The sequence below is a fragment of the Hippopotamus amphibius genome, chromosome 2 (genome assembly GCF_030028045.1).
Source record: "Hippopotamus amphibius kiboko isolate mHipAmp2 chromosome 2, mHipAmp2.hap2, whole genome shotgun sequence".
Lineage (NCBI taxonomy): Eukaryota > Metazoa > Chordata > Mammalia > Artiodactyla > Hippopotamidae > Hippopotamus > Hippopotamus amphibius.
This window is the reverse complement of record NC_080187.1, coordinates 138,443,395-138,459,449: the sequence shown is the minus strand read 5'-3', so window position 1 is coordinate 138,459,449 and position 16,055 is coordinate 138,443,395. Positions and strand designations below refer to the sequence as shown.

Genomic DNA, 16,055 nt, shown 5'->3' with positions numbered 1-16,055 from the left:
CCGGGTCCGCGGCGGCGCCCCGAGCCTCCGCAGCGCCACCTAGCGGCCGGGCACGGCCTCCCTCCCTCTGGGGCAGCCCCAGCCCTTCCTCTCCCGCGTCCTCCCGGCGGCGGGGCCCTCCCAGCCTCCGCCGCGGGGCCGCGCTCGGCGCCCCAGCCCGGTACTCTCGCGCCTCCCCCGGGAGGCGCACGGGCGGCGCGGCGGACGCGCGCAGCGGCGATCGCGGCCCGGGCCTCGCGGTGGGAGACGGGGGCGCCAGGGCAGGCGCGGCCCGCGGGCGACGGGAAACGGGCGATGGCAGCGGCGGGCGTCTGCGGGCGGCGCGAGGAGCCCCTGTGATTGGCACAGCGCGAGCCGGAGGAGGAGGCGAGGGGAGGGCGGAGGCGGAGGAGGAGGAAGGGGGCGAGCGCGGCGGCGGCGGCTGCGAGGAGCCGAGCCTTCCACCTCTCCAGCCCCGGCAGGACGGGGGCGGCCGCCGCGGGTCCGGGGCGGGGACAGCACGCAGCCTCGCCGCGCGCACCCCCGCGCGGCAGCGGCCCCGACACCCGGGGCGAGCGGGAAAGCGGCGGCGGCGGCGGCGGGGAGAGGATGCAGGGGAAGAAGCCGGGCGGCTCGTCGGGCGGCGGCCGGAGCGGCGAGCTGCAGGGGGACGAGGCGCAGAGGAACAAGAAGAAGAAAAAGAAGGTGTCCTGCTTCTCCAACATCAAGATCTTCCTCGTGTCCGAGTGCGCCCTGATGCTGGCGCAGGGCACGGTGGGCGCCTACCTGGTGAGTCCCCGTGCCAACTCCGTCGCAGAGCCCCTTCCCCAGCCCGGCTCCCGAGTGTCCAGCTGGCAGCAGGAGGAGGGGGCAGCCCGGGCGCCGGGGGTGCAGGCGGGCATGACCTCCGCCCGGCGTGGAGGTTGGCGAGTGGTGCAGAGGCGGCCACCGGGGGAGCTGCCGGCCCGGGCTGCTGAGCGAGCCGGGAGCCGGCGGGACCGCGGATGCCGGCAGCTGGTCGCCCGGCCGGCAGGGGCTGGGGCGACCCGGGTTGGAGAGGCGGCGGGCAGGTGGGCGTGAAATCATCCCTCTCCCCTCTTAAAGCACAGCCAGAGGAGGAGCTCAGGAGCCCCCCTGGAGAGGAAGGCATCGCGGTTTTCAGGTGACCTGCACATGGAAAGAAGAGCCCGTTGGCATCTTGCGTCCTCCACTCTCCATTCCATCCGCCCTGAGAACAAATCCATCATGCATCATTTTCTCCGGGCGCTTTCTCCATCCGCCAATTACGGAGGGATTTAACAATTTAGAGTAAAATGCGCCCAAGTGTGGCCCTGATCTGAGCCGGGGCTGCAGGGGGAATATTCCCGCTCCGTATCCCCTTAGCCATCTCTCAGCGTCTGGGATAAAGTTACAGTACCTGGAGAGCAGCTGTGAGTTTGTGTAGTTTTTGCTACCCACTCTTAGACCTAAATTCCCCACCGTGGTCTTTAGTTCACCTGGGCGTGTTGCATCATTGCGCACAATGTATATCGATTTCATTTGCCTTCTGAAAGGGAGTATTCATGTTCAAATGGTCAGGGGTGCACAGCATGTCAGAAGAAGCAGCTTGTAATGACTCAGCACTGTCAAATACCTACTTTACCGCTGTCACCTGCCCCACGCAGGTGGTCCCAACTTGGGTTTGAGAGAATGCACTTCCAGACCCAAGTACGGTCTTGACTGAACAGGATTTTTCAGTGTGTAGTGTTAAAGACATTACTTGGCTACTGACCTGAAATGGAAATCAAATGTCATAGACTTTGAGTGTTAGTGAGCAAGTTTGATGGAGATAGAACTGGACAAGGTTTTGGCTGCGGAGAACCACATCCCAAGATAGAACCATGCTCTTCCTGATGGTGCCATTAATCCCTCCTTCCTGGCCTTGGGGTGCAATTAATGAGGGCCAGTCGCTGGGTGCCCTGCACCATTCATAAACAGTCTCCTAAGACTTGGGGCTTGCTGTCAGAGGGGAGTTCAAGCAGGCTTGGTCTCTGGTGTGGGATAAAGTCAGTTGTGTGGTTACAAGAGAGGGTTGTTCAAACTCAGCTCTGTTCCTGGGGTGACAGACTTTCAGGGCTTCTGAAAATCAAATGCGTTTTCTTTGCTGCTTGTCAGATGAGAGGCATTTAAATCCCTGTTACTGTCTGCATCCATGACATGTATGCAGCGGTGAACCCTGTAGCCAGAAGCACATTTTCTCTGTTTAGATTTTTGTTTTATAAAATGCGCTTGTAGTTCGAATACATAGTTGCAGACAGTACCTGTGGCCTTTGGAGTTTTGGAATTAGGGGATGACCCTGTCTTGGGGGTGGGGGTGTCAGTATATCAGAATGTACTTGGAGGGAATTTGACTGTTAAAATATTAAAATAGAGACATGTATTACTAAGACACAAATGCACAGTAATAAGTACATGTAGGTCTGTGCTGTAGCATATGCAAAATGTGTGATACCTAACCGGGGCTATGTTTATCAACAGTTGCCTCCAGTTTTTAACAGTTTGCCTCAAACCAGTTTTGTTCAACAGAGTAGATTATTCCTGTTCTGTTTACTAGTATCTAATGTTGGCAAAAATTGAATATTTTGAAGTACATAGAGTGTTATGGGCTTTGGAATTTGTGGACACAGATTTGGAAGATCACCGTTTACAAATAAAATGTTTTACATCTAAGAAAAAAAACTTAAAAAAAAAAAAAAAACCACCAATAGAACTTTTGACACCACGAATGATAAGGCATGGGCTTAGTTTTAGCTTACAGTGGTTTAAGGGTTTTGGGAAAAGAGGAAGCTGGGCTTCTATCAGATGAGTGGTCCAAGCCCCTTTAGAAAGTTAAGAGGCAGAGGACTGGTGGACATTAGAGGCAGGGCTGGCCCAAGGAAATAGGAAGTTGACTCTGATCCCAGAATAGGTGAGCGGCAGGCGGGGGAGGAATTGAGTCCAGCTGGTGGGGATCTCCCAGCATTTCCAGGCTGGGTTCACGGAGAGCCTGGTTCGAAGGGTAGGGTAACCGGAGTCAACAGGTGACTGGCAGAAAGCAGATGGAGGCCCAGGAGAGGACGGGCTTTGGAAAATGAATTCACTGTGATTACTAAGAGCAGAGGCATCAGGTGCTCAGCACTCAGCCTTACCCGGCTGCTAGCGGCTCTCCATTGCCATCTGAACCTCATGAAAATAAATAGTTTGCTTGCCAGGGTTGACTGAATTGGCTTCTTACGGGTTTTGCTCTTTTGGGCCGCTTGGGAGTTTTCTCTTCATCTGTTATTTGGGAGGTAGAATTAAAAGTATATTGTTCCTTCAGTGATGTGAGACTTCTTTATGGCTAATTTGAGAGTGAAACATTGTAGGATGCTCACAGGAAAGGCCACATGGCTTTCTTAGGAAACCTGAGAACCTCTGTTTGTAGGCGATCACGCGCACAAGGTCCATGTTCAAGGTGTGCATTATATGGGACCTTCACACTGGCATCAGCCTGCCCCTCCGATGAAGCATTTTTGGTTCCCTGATGAAGGGCACACCTGGGGGCCCTGCCAACACCTCTTACTTTCAGGGAGAGAAGGGAGATTCCAAATTCTCTGCCGATGACATTATTTCCTATTTGATTCCCAAGTCCACGTTGTAGCTACCTTATTAATTCGTCTTCCCAGGTGCCTTATTTTTTCTTTTTTAATATTGAGAGGCTTCACTTCATTTCTCCCTTTTCTTTCTGAAAAGACAGATTACCTAGTGCCTTTGCTGACACTGGTATCAGCTGCCCAACTGTAGAACTGAAGCAGAAATTGCCTGTGATTTGAGAAGCAACTTTCAAAAGCTGGACTCTGTGTGTGTGTGTGTGTGTGTGTGTGTGTCTGTTTTCCCTCAAGAACCCACCCAACTCAAGGTAGACCTGTATAGAAGAAAGCCACCAATTGATAAGCTAGGCAGGAGACCGGCAACTTTTGGCCTGGGTGTCAGGGTCTCCTGGGGAAGTGCAGAAGGACTTTGACCCCAAAGCCTAAACTTGATGTTGATAATATATAAATAAGTGACCCAGGTGCAACCTAAGCCAGCTGTGGCTTCTGACAGCTCTTACCATTGCCAGTGTTTTAACTGAAACTCATGTTTCAGATAAGCCAACAGTCACAGGGATGTCTCTTGTAGTCACTTAAACTGCCTGACTGGTTAAGAAATTTATTTTTTTCTGCCAAGAAGAGGGACCCATTCAGTTTGATTGTCATTGTGTGCAGAAGAAAGGAATGCAATTTAATTTTCCTCTACTTGGGTCTTTGCTTCGGCTGGCTCTAGTCTGCACTGACCTACTTGCAAGGATGGAACATCTGCTTAAGTCTTGGGCTGTTTGGAGAAGGCACAGGCATATAGGAACCATACGGAGAGAAAGTCGTTTTGTGTGCACTTGATGGTGTTTGGTGGAGAGACCCATTGAGATGTTCCAAGTCATTCACTGAGAGTAGCCCTGCCTATAGAGGTTCTCAAATGACTGAGGACTGGAGTTGATAAGGATGTGTGCAGGAAATTAAAACCTCAGACACCTCTGGGCTGTTATAGATGAGGCTAAATTACAAATGCATTTGAATTTCCTCGGGATGAAAACATAAGAATGTCAGCTTAGTCTCTGGGTGGGGCACAGAGGAGGTTCCTATGAACCAGGGTGGGCATGTCCCTATTTTTTTTTTTTTTTTGCACCTTGTTATTAAAATAGTTTATTGTTTTATTAAAGTATAGTTGATATTTACTAAAATAAATATTTTATGTACTTTTTATTGAAGTACAGTTGATTTTATTGAAGTCTAGTCCAGCTTTTATAGTCATTGAAATAAATAGCTTATTTAGTTTTTATTGAAGTATAGTTTCAGATGTACAGCACAGCGATTCAGTTATACATACAAATAGATATTATACATACATATATATTCTTTTTCAGATTATTTTTCCCTTAGAGATTATTACAAGATATTGAGTATATTTGCCTGTGCTGTACAGTAGGTCATTATTGTTTATTTTTTTATACAGTAGTGTGTATATATTGATCCCAACTTCCTGATTTATCCCTCCCCCACCCTCCCCCTTTGGTAACCATGTTTGTTTTCTGTGTAGGTGAGTCTGTGTTTTGTAAATAAGTTCATTTGTATCTTCTTTTTTTTAGATTCCAAGTATAAGGGATCTCCTATGGTACTTGTCTTTGTCTCACTTCCTTCCCTCTATTTAGAGTCACGCAAAGCAAAGTCTGAGGTTTTGGTGACATTGGCAGGAGGCGAGTGACTGAGTGTGTGGACAAGATTCCATCTCACTGCTTTATAATCACTTTGTTTCTAGGCCTGAGAGCACTCAGTGGGCTCGCAATTAGTAGCTGAGGTGAAAGAGCAGGATTTGTTCTTTTCCTATTTTTTTTTCTTTTCCTAAAGAAGCATCATTTTGAAGATGGGTTTTTTTGCAGAAGCAGACAGCTGAGAGACATTTTTAAAGTCCTTGTCAAATTAGCATGATGACTAAGGCAACCGTATTTTCCTTAATCAAATTATTTTACACACTTATGGTTACTCAAAGTGACAAATTCCGTGCCATTTGCATAATTACTATATAGCCCCAGGTAGGAGGAAATAAAATTACCCTGATTTTTTTTTTTTTTTTCTTACAGTTTGGTTGAAAATCTTTAGCTAATAATCATTTAGGGGAAAAAAAAATTTGTTTCTGAAAATTCCTTTCAACCAGCTTTGTGCACATACCTCAGTTTCCGTGGGGGTTTCCTATTGTGTGTTTAGCCGTCGAAGAAGCGGAATTAGTCGTGAAGTGAGCAAGAGCTCTTTCCTGAATTGGGTAACTCTCCCCATTTCAATTTTAGATACCTTACAAAGGGTGGCCCAGTGGCCTCTCCACAGCGGCCCGCCTTACTGGTCGGTTCCTCAGCATTTAAACTTGTCTTCCTGCTGGCCTGAATGGTGGTGTTCTGTATGAGACTGCCTAGGTTTCCTCTTGTGCCAAGGCCACCTGAGCAAGAGGGCCTCTGTGACTTTCTCTTGCTCACCTTATGAAAGCAAGCTGGAGAGTGCTGCCTTGTCCAGGGACTAGGTTCACTTAGCAGGCTCGCCAGGCATGAGGAAGTGTAATGTCACAAAGACGATGAGGGTACAGCTGCCTTTCCTATAGAAGTAGGCCTGGAAAAAAAGAAAAAAATGCTGTGAATGTTATTGTCTGCTTACAGAGAGAGGGCAGAGGTTGCCATTGGTTTCAGGGTCTGTGCCAGGCCTCCTGCAGAGGCTGTGAGAGCCACAGGGACTCATGCTGAGCCACCCATGGTCCTTGGATTGGGGGGGGCAGGGCCCGCCAGGTGATTGTGAGCAGGTGAGTGGGTACGAGATGCTGAGCCCTTGCTGCGGTGGAGAATTAGACTCTGGACCAGCAGTGTTTCTCCAGCACCTTACTTCCAACTTCACAAACACATTTAACTTGCACAGATTTCACTCCGCACAGCACTGAACTGCTATGTTCCTGTGAAGTAGAGTCAGAATACTTGTCATCACTTCTACTCACCTGGATTTTGTAGGACATGTTCTCTATTCTGTGCATTTGTGTGCATTAGCTATTAACATACATGTTCTTGTACATGGTTACCAAATATAGTATGCTGTCCTTTTGAGGGGGTTTTACGGGACGTTTCTGTGGTACTTTTGATTATATGGCTCGCATGTGGATTTATTTTATTTTATTATTTTTCTTAAACTTAGAATTTTTTTTGGCCGCAAGGTGCTGCATGTGGGATCTTAGTTCTTTGACCAGGGATCGAACCCTCGCCCCTGCAGTGGGGGTGCAGAGTCTTAACCACTGGACCCACCATGGAAGCCCCCTCCTGCTATGTGGATTTAGAATCCAGTCTCCCCTGAAGTACAAGTCACCTGTATTTTGTTCCCTCTCAGAAATGCCTTTGGTAATCTGTAGGCCAGGACGATAGCATTCTTGTTCTTTTAATTTAGTTTTGCTTTCTGTTTCTCTATCTGTATCTGCAAAATAGATGATACACAGGAAGGAAAGTGGAATCAGTGACTTTGGTTCATAGGATAAGTGAATTGATGTGGTTCTAAGGCACTTGTTTTTTGTTGTGATCTAAGTGCCTAGGTGTTTATGTGATAGGCGTATTGCTTAATGATTTGAACTCTAAGTTAATGTTTAAAATTCCCAAGTGGAAAAGAAAAAGCACCCATTGCAGCTGTGACTTATTGGATAAGCATCAGAAGACACAGGATTCTTTCCTGTGTTCTCTCCTTGCCAGCTCTGTGAGCTTGGGCTGATTACTTTACCTCTCTGTGCCTTGGTATTTAATTTTAAAACTCAGTGTTTCTGTGAGGATTAACTGAGTTGGTAAATCTAAAGCATGTTGCACACTAACATGTGGTGAGAACTTTATAAATACTAGCTGTTATTATTAGTGATAATATGGTTATACATATTTACATAAGCACTATGTAGCCCCAACCGGTGACAAGTAAAATTATTTCAGTCAAGCTTTGGTTTTGGTTTAGTAAATTTTGCATTCAAATCATTTCCTATTTTGCTGTGCATTTTGGGAGGTGAAAAAGCAATAGATATATACTAATAAATAAGTTGCTAATTCTGTTTATTCTCTTGTTATAAATACAGCAATCCCTTTTATTTTAGAGATGCTGTAAAAATTACTAGTTACGTGGGAGAGGAACCCACTGTAGCAGTGGTTCTGCTGACCATTTAGAGTCAGTGGGTACTTTGAGGTGGGTAGAGAAGGACAGCACACAGACGGCTGGGAGGACAGGTGTGCTGGTGCTTCTCCTTGGAGGCCCTCAGGATCTTCGCTCTGGTCTTTGGCCACAGGGTGGAGAAGACTGGGTAGCTCGTCTAGGTTTGTAGGTAGCTGAGAGGCAGAGAAGAGAGGGTTGGACTTAGAGTCAAAAAGACCCAGGTTTGACCCTGGACCTGCTCCTTACCTGCTCCTGTGACTTGACTTACCTGAGCCCCAGAATTCTTATCAGAAAAATGGGGATGCTGATAGAGCCTATCTTACAGAAGGTTGAGAGATTTAAATACAAGGACTCATGAAAGAGTGCTTTTCATAGGGTGCAGTGTTCAATAATTGTTTTAACAATAATGGTATAACCCTATGCGTGGACCTTGGCACAGCAGACGTCCCTAACCCAAGGATTTGGGGTATTGTGTGTGGCCTGGGCTCTGGTTCCTAAATTTGAGATCTGGGCCCTTGTAGCTTGCTTTGCTTCTCTGGATGGAAAATGGCCACTTCAAGGCAGCCTGGGGTGTCCGGAGGGGGACTGGGGGACATATGTTGTGGACACATGGTACCCTCCAGGCAGCCTTGTTTAAAATGTGCGACCTCAGAGCTCAGCCCTGCTTGCAGGGAAGGGCTCAGGGCCCGTGCAACACCCACGACCTTCGCCTTAGCTGTCCTGCAGTTCTCAGCAGGGTGTGGCACGCACAGCTGTGGGCAGTTCCCTGCTCTTGGTCCTTTTTGGTTTCTCAAAAGTAGAGCGAACGAGCTCTGGATAGTCTTGCTGCCCATCCCGTGGATTCATCCATCTCAGCTTATGGCTTGTGGGATTGTTTAGGAGAATACCTTCTGCACGCGCCACTCTCCTCCCATCAGTGATTTTAGAAGCATCTTTCCTCCCCTAGCCTGGTCGGTCGGGTCCTTGGGAAGGATAGGGTATGAACTGGGCCCTTTTCAGTCCATCAGGTTGCAGTGGGGGTGAGGGGGGCTGGAGGGGGATGAATTGGGAGACTGGGATTGACATATATACATTATTATGTATAAAACAGATAACTAATGAGAACCTACTGTATAGCACAGGGAACTCTACTCGGTGCTATGTGGTGACCTAAATGGGAAGGAAATTTAAAAAAAGTGGGTATATGTATACGTATGACTGATTCACTTTGCTGTATAGCAAGAAACTAACACAACATGGTAAAGCACCTATACTCCAATACAAATTAATTTAAAAGAGAAGGAAAAAAAAGTTGCAGTGTGTATTTTAGGTGAGTTCTTAGGTTCATGTTCAAATGCCACAGGCTTCACAAGAGAGAACACTCCCCTGAGGACCCCTGGTCCCCAAACCCTGGTGGCTCCGTGTCGACCTCACTGAGGAAGGAACCTGGCAGCTTTCTAAAGCACTGAACTTTCTGCAGCCACAGTTGTGGAGTGAGCAAGCACGGGGAGCCTTCTTTCTGGGCATTTCATGACAACATGTAGAGCGGAAACGGCGCACTGGATGTGGGCAGAATCTCTGCATTGGCTCTTCCCAGCTTCTTTATTTCAGTTCTTCTTTGTGGCTGAGTCGAGCCCTTCTGAAAAGGGAAGCCCTTTCTGACGGACTGTTTAGTTCCTTGCTCTTCAGTAGAAATGATGATACACAACCCAGCTATTTCTTAAATGACTGGAAATTCTTCTCCAAGTGGGGAAGAGTTATTTCACTCAGGAAAGTTGGACATGAGAATTTTCCTGCACTTAAAACAAAAATCTTGTTTATCCCTCCAGTCAACAGTCATTGGAAATACTTAAAAACAAAAGGCAACATAGGTTGCTATAAGCCCTACTGTTTGAATGGGGGGCAGGGGAGAGGTGTGAGTCCACTCTTCCCCTTTGCCTTCATGATTTCCACCGTAAATACCTAGCAATGGCTCTTTAGTACCTGCTTCTTCTGGGGATATCATATCCCACATGGCATCTTAAGTTACCTGGTAACAGAATCAAAGAGGGTACTGACTATAACGAGGGGGTCTTATTTCCTTAGGGTTGGCTTTGGCTGAAATCTTTGCCTTGAGCAGGCTGTGGCCTCAGACCCATCCAAGCAGGCAGTGGTGTCACTGTTGCGTGTCTAGAATGTGACAGAAGGTCTAAGCTGTAGGCAGTAGCATGAGTCTATTCAGAAGCCTGGCATATGCCATTTACTCTTCTGTCTGTGCATCTGTCTATCTGTCTGTACATCCACACTCCCTGTGGGAGTTTTGTACTATGTGCAGATTCTAATTTCTCTGGCAGGTTACCCTTTGGGATGCGGTCTCTGGATAATGAACTTGGCTGTCCAGGTAACCCTTGAAACCTGTTCTTGGTAGGTCTAAAGCCTGTTGTGGCTGTCACTTCCCAGCCACCTCAGCTCTGCACTGTGCAGTGTTAGCAGAAATAGGAGGTTGAGCAGGCTTCCGACAAACAGTCCTGGGGAATGTGATGGAGTAGAATCGAAGAGCCGGTTTCTGCCTACATCCATGTTCACACAACCACAGGAACCTGAGGCAGGTAGAAATGAATATTTTCACCTCCATTTCTGCACTTGTACGGTTGGTGTAGGGAAAACAATGTCAAATGGTGTTTTTCAGTTGAAGACACGAATGGCTGTTGTCTTTCCCTCCTCCCCCACCTTTGGAAAATGCTGCTGTAAAATAGGCAGCCTCCTTCTAATTGTTGGCTTTGCCCCCCTCCCCCTCCTGACCGCGGTTCCCCCATCCTCAGCTGATTGGAATGAGAAATTACCACCTTGAATATAAGCAAGTTGAAATGGGAAAGCTGCCCTTTAACTGATTATATAAGCTTGAAAATACTGTACCTGAAATCTCATGTTTAAGAATTCCCTTAATGAAGATAAAAATCTCAAAGCAGCAGGGACGCACCTGTTTTTATTATGTAAGATTCAATTATTGTGATGCAACCTGTAAAATAAAGAATGGTGTTGATTAGTTCATCTCTCCGTTGGCTTTTTGGGCCAGAGAATTGGTTGAAGTAGACCCACAGAGCCACCTAGGGCTTAGCCCCCTGGACGTCGGCTGCCACTGCTTCAGTGCCAGCCCCCACACCCCACCCCACCCACTCTCCAGGGGTGCACAGGCTCATCCTAAGTCTGTGGTCACTGCAACTCTCAAGGTTGCAGAGGGCAGGCCTCCATGAAGGTCAGCTTTAGCCATTGCTCGCGCCAATCAGAGGGACGTCTGGGAAAATCTCTGTGGACCATGATGGGCTTTATCCTTCGGCCATTTCAGTTCCTGAGGCGCTGCCCTGATGGCACTTGGGATGTCCTTTGTCTCGTTTTGCATAACTGGCATGCGTTTCAGTGTGGCACATCACACCATCAAAGCCACACATGCATGGGGTGCCCAGCTCAGCACACTGCTCGGTTGATTTCAGATACCCAGCCTCCTGAAGTATAGACAAGGAGCTTATTTTGTGGCCATGGTGAACACTGGGGGGGGAAAGACTTAAAGCGGACGAGACCAGTTGAAATAGCTATAGAGGAGCTTCAGACAGGCCTCTCTTGAAGAAAATTTAGGACAAGGCTTATGATGGATAATGTGGTGTGGCGTGTTGCCTCCCCAGTGCTGGTAAATACTATGTTGGTTGCAAGGCTTAATCTGCCAACAACAGGCTTTTTAGCCAGTCCAAGGGAGGATGTCTTTTGGAAACAAAAAAAGATAAATTAGCGCCTTCCTTCTACCTTTGCCAATCCGTGGAGATGCATATAAATAGATCAAAAAGTCATCGAGCACTTTTGCAGCTTTGCAGCCTGCAGTTGACGGGAGCAGATGCGGAGGTCTGCCTTGCTGCAGCCCGGCTCAGAGAGGCGCGTGGAGCCAGCAGCACTCGGGCCAAATCCAAAGGCAGCCCGTGGAACTGGTAGATGCACAGGTGGGATTGCTTGTCTAATAGGCAATGTCCCTGTGTCCCAGGGTTGGCACTGGCCTGCAGTGGGACACCCGATCTTATGTCTTTCTACAGATAGCGTTGTGGAAGCTCTATGTTTATGGCTTTCATCTTTCACAAAATCAGGGCACAGAACTAAGTAACTTACCTAAATGTGCTCCAGAGCTGCCCACATCAGCCAGCAGTGAGCAGGTAAACAGGATGAGTTTTATTTTTGGAAATAACGATTAGAAACATATACAAATAAAAGTAATGTTTTGGGAATGCTAGGGGAAAAAATAACTCATTTGTCTGTCTTTTAAAACATCCCTCTTGTTTTCTTTTTTTCTTTTTTTAATAGACGCAGTGTTTCCTACTAGGAAACACTACCTGTCCTTAATCTAGTGAAGAGATAAAAGTGTATGCATTTATCTGTCTTCTGATACTTTGGATTTCATTGGGGAATGCTTTTGTCACTGTAAGAGGACCAAGGCAGCAATTAAAAATAAGCCCAAGGCTCCTGGCACCTAAGGCCATCAGGGAGACCATTCCACGTGACAAGTGAAACACTTTAGAATCACCCCTCCCCCCACCCCACCCCCTCCTCACCTCCAAAAAGAAAGCTGAGTGTTCTTGCATTGAGGTCTGTCGCCCTTGTGGTTGCCTTTCTCTTTGTGCCAGCTGAGCTGAGCTGGGAGGGTCACGGTGGTCAGCTCAATTCTGTCACCTCCTGGCTGCTCATTAATTTTCTTCTTGCCTCCCTCTGCTGGCCCCTGACCCCTACAGTGCCACGCATCACCAACCCTGGCAGGATGTCACAGTCAGATCTGCGAGACCCTTTTAGGGCATGCTCCCGAGAGTCCAAACCCAGATCACTGCTGAGTGGGCCTCTATGCCACGCTTATGCCACGGGCACTGTTTTGTTTGTTTTGGCCGCACCCCGAGGAGGCACGTGGGATCTTAGTTCCCCAGCCAGGGATCGGACCCGTGCCCCCTGCAGAGCCTTAACCACTGGACCACTGGGGAAGTCTCCCACAGGCACTGTAAATACCATTCTTCCAGGTCCTCCTTTGCCGGCTTCCCACCATCCTTATTCAGTGGACAAGGCAGCTGAGCCCTTGCCTCTTATAGGCCCTACCGATCCAAACCCATCTTTCACCACGGACTGCATGTTAATCTTGCTGTCTTGGACCAGTCTGAGCTCTATTATATCGTATTTGGGAGTGGGAGTGGGCTCTTCCTATTTATTTAAACCTTTTCTTCTGTGGGGTTCATAGGGCAGTAGGGTCATTCTCGAACATTTTCAGTATCTCAGATGTAAGACCAAAATGGGGTTATATTTTCTCCCCTAGATATAGAGAGATGTGATGTGTGTGCAGAGAAGGTGACTTGGACAGTTATCCTTGGGTTGGGAGCTGGACTTGGACCTGGAGGTGGGAAGGTAGATGAATATAAATGTGTTTCTCTGGGTGTTTCTGAAGGAGGAAGCCGGGTGTATTGGTCTCCTGGGGCTGCCATAACAAATCAACCCAAACTGGGTAGCTCCAAACAACAGATTTCTTTTCTCACAGTCCTGGAGGCCAGAAGCCTGAAATCAAGGTGTTGGCAGGACCACACTTCCTCTGAGACTCTGGGCAGGATCCTTTCTTGCTTCTTCTGAGCTTCTGCTTCTGGAGGTGGCCCTTGGTCCTCGGTGTTTCTTAGCTTGCAGCTGCACCTCTCTAATAGGTGACTCTGCGGTCACACGGCATTTTCCCCTCTGTGTGTCTCTCTCCTCCTCTTATAAGGTAGTAGTAAATGAGGGCCCCACCCTAATGACCTCATCTGAGCTTAATTACATCTGCTAAGACTTTGTTTCCAAATAAGGTCACATTCACAGATCCCGGGAGTTAGGTCTTTACCATGTCTTTTTGGGGGACACATTCAACCCATTATTGCTGGGGAAGGAAAAGAGCAAAGGACCCTAAAACAGGCTGAGAGTACAAAGGAAAAAAAAGAAAGAAAAGGACAAACTTGCCCTCTTTACAGTTTTGGGTTGGGTAAGATTATGGGATATCGGTTGGAGAGTTTTTCTAAGTGGGAAGCCCTGTCTTTGAAGAAATGCTGCCCTGTGACAATCCTTGCTTCACTTCTGTAAGAAGATGACCGTTTTTCTCTCTGTGGGGGTGGTGTGTCTTACGGGAGTGGACCTGATTGGATTAATGAGCAGCTTTGAACAAGTCCTTTCCCTATTCTGGGCATAGCCGAACGCAGGGATTGGATTAGATGATCCATGTTTAAAGGCAATGCACATTTAAAAAAGCCTAGAAATACATGCAGGTGAGCATTCTGTGTGTAGGGATGCTGTGTGTGGGTGTGTTTGTGTGCAGTTCATCTCCCCTGCCTCTTATATCCGGGACTCCTTCACAGGAACCAGGCCTGGTAAAATGTCCAGCTGGCCCAATCTCCTCCCCGAAGCCCTATCCGATTTGGTGAGGCTGAAAGACACTCTATGGCTGTACCAGCCAGTCTCAGATTTGGCCAGGTCCATGTTCCATGAGGACCAGACAGCTGCCTTCTCATCTCATTCATCTCTGTGGTTTTTGGGTGGAGGTGGGAGCTGCCTGATTCTCAGAATTTCTCAGCACATGCTCCTTTCTCAAGACTTCAGCTTGGTTTCTGCCAAACTAATTAACTTGGACAACTTCCTTAAGTGCTGTAAGCAATATAGAGTTGAGTAAGGCGTGTTCTTGGCCCTCATGGCGTTTTTACATCCTAGTGGGGGAGATGGTGTGTTTATAATGTTTTCATTAATTACTCATTCATTAGACTGTTTCAGGTCCTGGGCCAGGCAGTGGTGCGGCCCTCGTGGAGCCTCGAAGCTAGTCCAGCTGTGCTAACACAGGGCAGTGGGATCTCTGACTCTAGAACCAAAGCGTTGGTGTCAAGGTGGGAGGTGGTGTTGGAGATGGGTCTGGGTGGATGTTTATGGTTGTAGATGAAAATAATTTTCTCGACCTTGGTCAGGGTAGACCTAAGGGAACAGGAGGTCAGGGTTAGTGTTGAAAGAGTCTGGCTAGGGAGAGCCCTTGGATGTGGGATGGGGTTGGGGAGCTTCTGATGGAGAAGGGGCAGGCTGGGAACATGGGGCCATGGCCACACACTGGGGTGTGTCAGGGGTGGCACCGGAGAGCCTCAGTGCAGCCAGCAGTGCGGGGGCTGTTGGTTTCTTTCTTGGCCAGGCTTCCATCCTTCCCCCAACCACCCAGCTTTGTAGTAGTGCCCGGAATTGCTGCTAGAAGCCAGACTTTTAGGATGTGGAGGGAAGTCACATCAGGGCATCCTCAGATTCAGCTAGGAGCAGGCATGGCTGCGTTGCGTGATGTAGCCAAGGGGCTGAAGGATGCTGCTCGTCCGGGAATGCTGTGCTGACCAGGATGGGGGCAGTGGAGGAGAGGGAGCCGTAACATCTGTACACAGTGGCACCTCTATATTCAGCCTCTCTTTTGAGTTACCTCCAAATGCGATTTCTGCAAGATGAGCCAACATTAGGAAAGGTCCTATCCTATTTGACTTGGGAAAAAAAATCACAACACTTTAGCTTCGCCTCGGATGTATCAGTTCTGGATAACTTTAAAGCTGGTAACAGAACAAACTGTGTTCACACACAGGAAATGTCTCCAAACAAAAAGTGGGCGTGCAGTTTTCAGTTTAAAAATTGGATGGAGGCCATTCAAACTTCCCCTCCTGTTCTCCTTGAGAAGAACTTGGCAAGCAGCTGAGTGGGGGCACTCGTCCTTGGAATAGTCATGAGTGTCCAGAGAGAAGATACCCTAGGACCAGAGCTGGCTACTGGGATGAGGCCCCCATAGTGTTGGGGCTGGGAGGCTGGTGGGGGATTTGCTGAGCTCTTTGCCCTCCAGCTTCAAAGGCTGTGTAGAGGGTGTGTGGAGTCCGGCCAGAATGCCTCCCTGGCCTGTCGGCTCACACCTGTCGCCACACTTGGCTGGTTCAGGCACTGGCTGAGATGGCTCGGAGCCTCGTGTGGCCACATACTTGGCTTTACCGTTGACTTCAAGTTCATGCTTGTGCCTTTTTTTCTTAATATAAAGACATTACTGTCTTACTTATTACACAAGGAATACTTGTGTTGAAAATTTGGGAAATACAGATAATTATAGATACATTAAAAAGAGAAGAAGAAGGAACATCAATCATAACGCCACGACCTGAAGATATGCTGTCGACTTTTTGGTGGGCGTCCTTTCTGTCTCTTTGGGTCCACCTGCCCGCATTCTTTCATGGTGTTGAGGGTGTAGCAGTGAATGTACCTACTTCAAACGAGCTTGAGAATATTGAATGAGGTAATCCATTCAAAGTGCTAAGCCTGAGCCTCTCTGCAGTATATTTATTA

The 16,055-nt window shown here is 48.1% G+C and overlaps 1 protein-coding gene across 2 annotated transcripts in view; it reads left to right on the top strand.

Annotated features, from left to right (window-relative positions):
* Positions 1 to 379: 379 nt before the first annotated feature.
* The window catches only part of SLCO3A1 (solute carrier organic anion transporter family member 3A1), a 308,477-nt gene continuing 292,801 nt past the window's right edge, over positions 380 to 16,055 (top strand). The window contains exon 1 of one of the 2 annotated variants that reach the window (XM_057721542.1): positions 380 to 768. In XM_057721542.1, coding sequence (XP_057577525.1) covers positions 589 to 768 — 180 coding nt within the window. In that variant the 5' untranslated portion in view covers positions 380 to 588. The remainder of the gene's footprint in view (positions 769 to 16,055) is intronic. The other variant, XM_057721541.1, reaches the window with a different exon arrangement.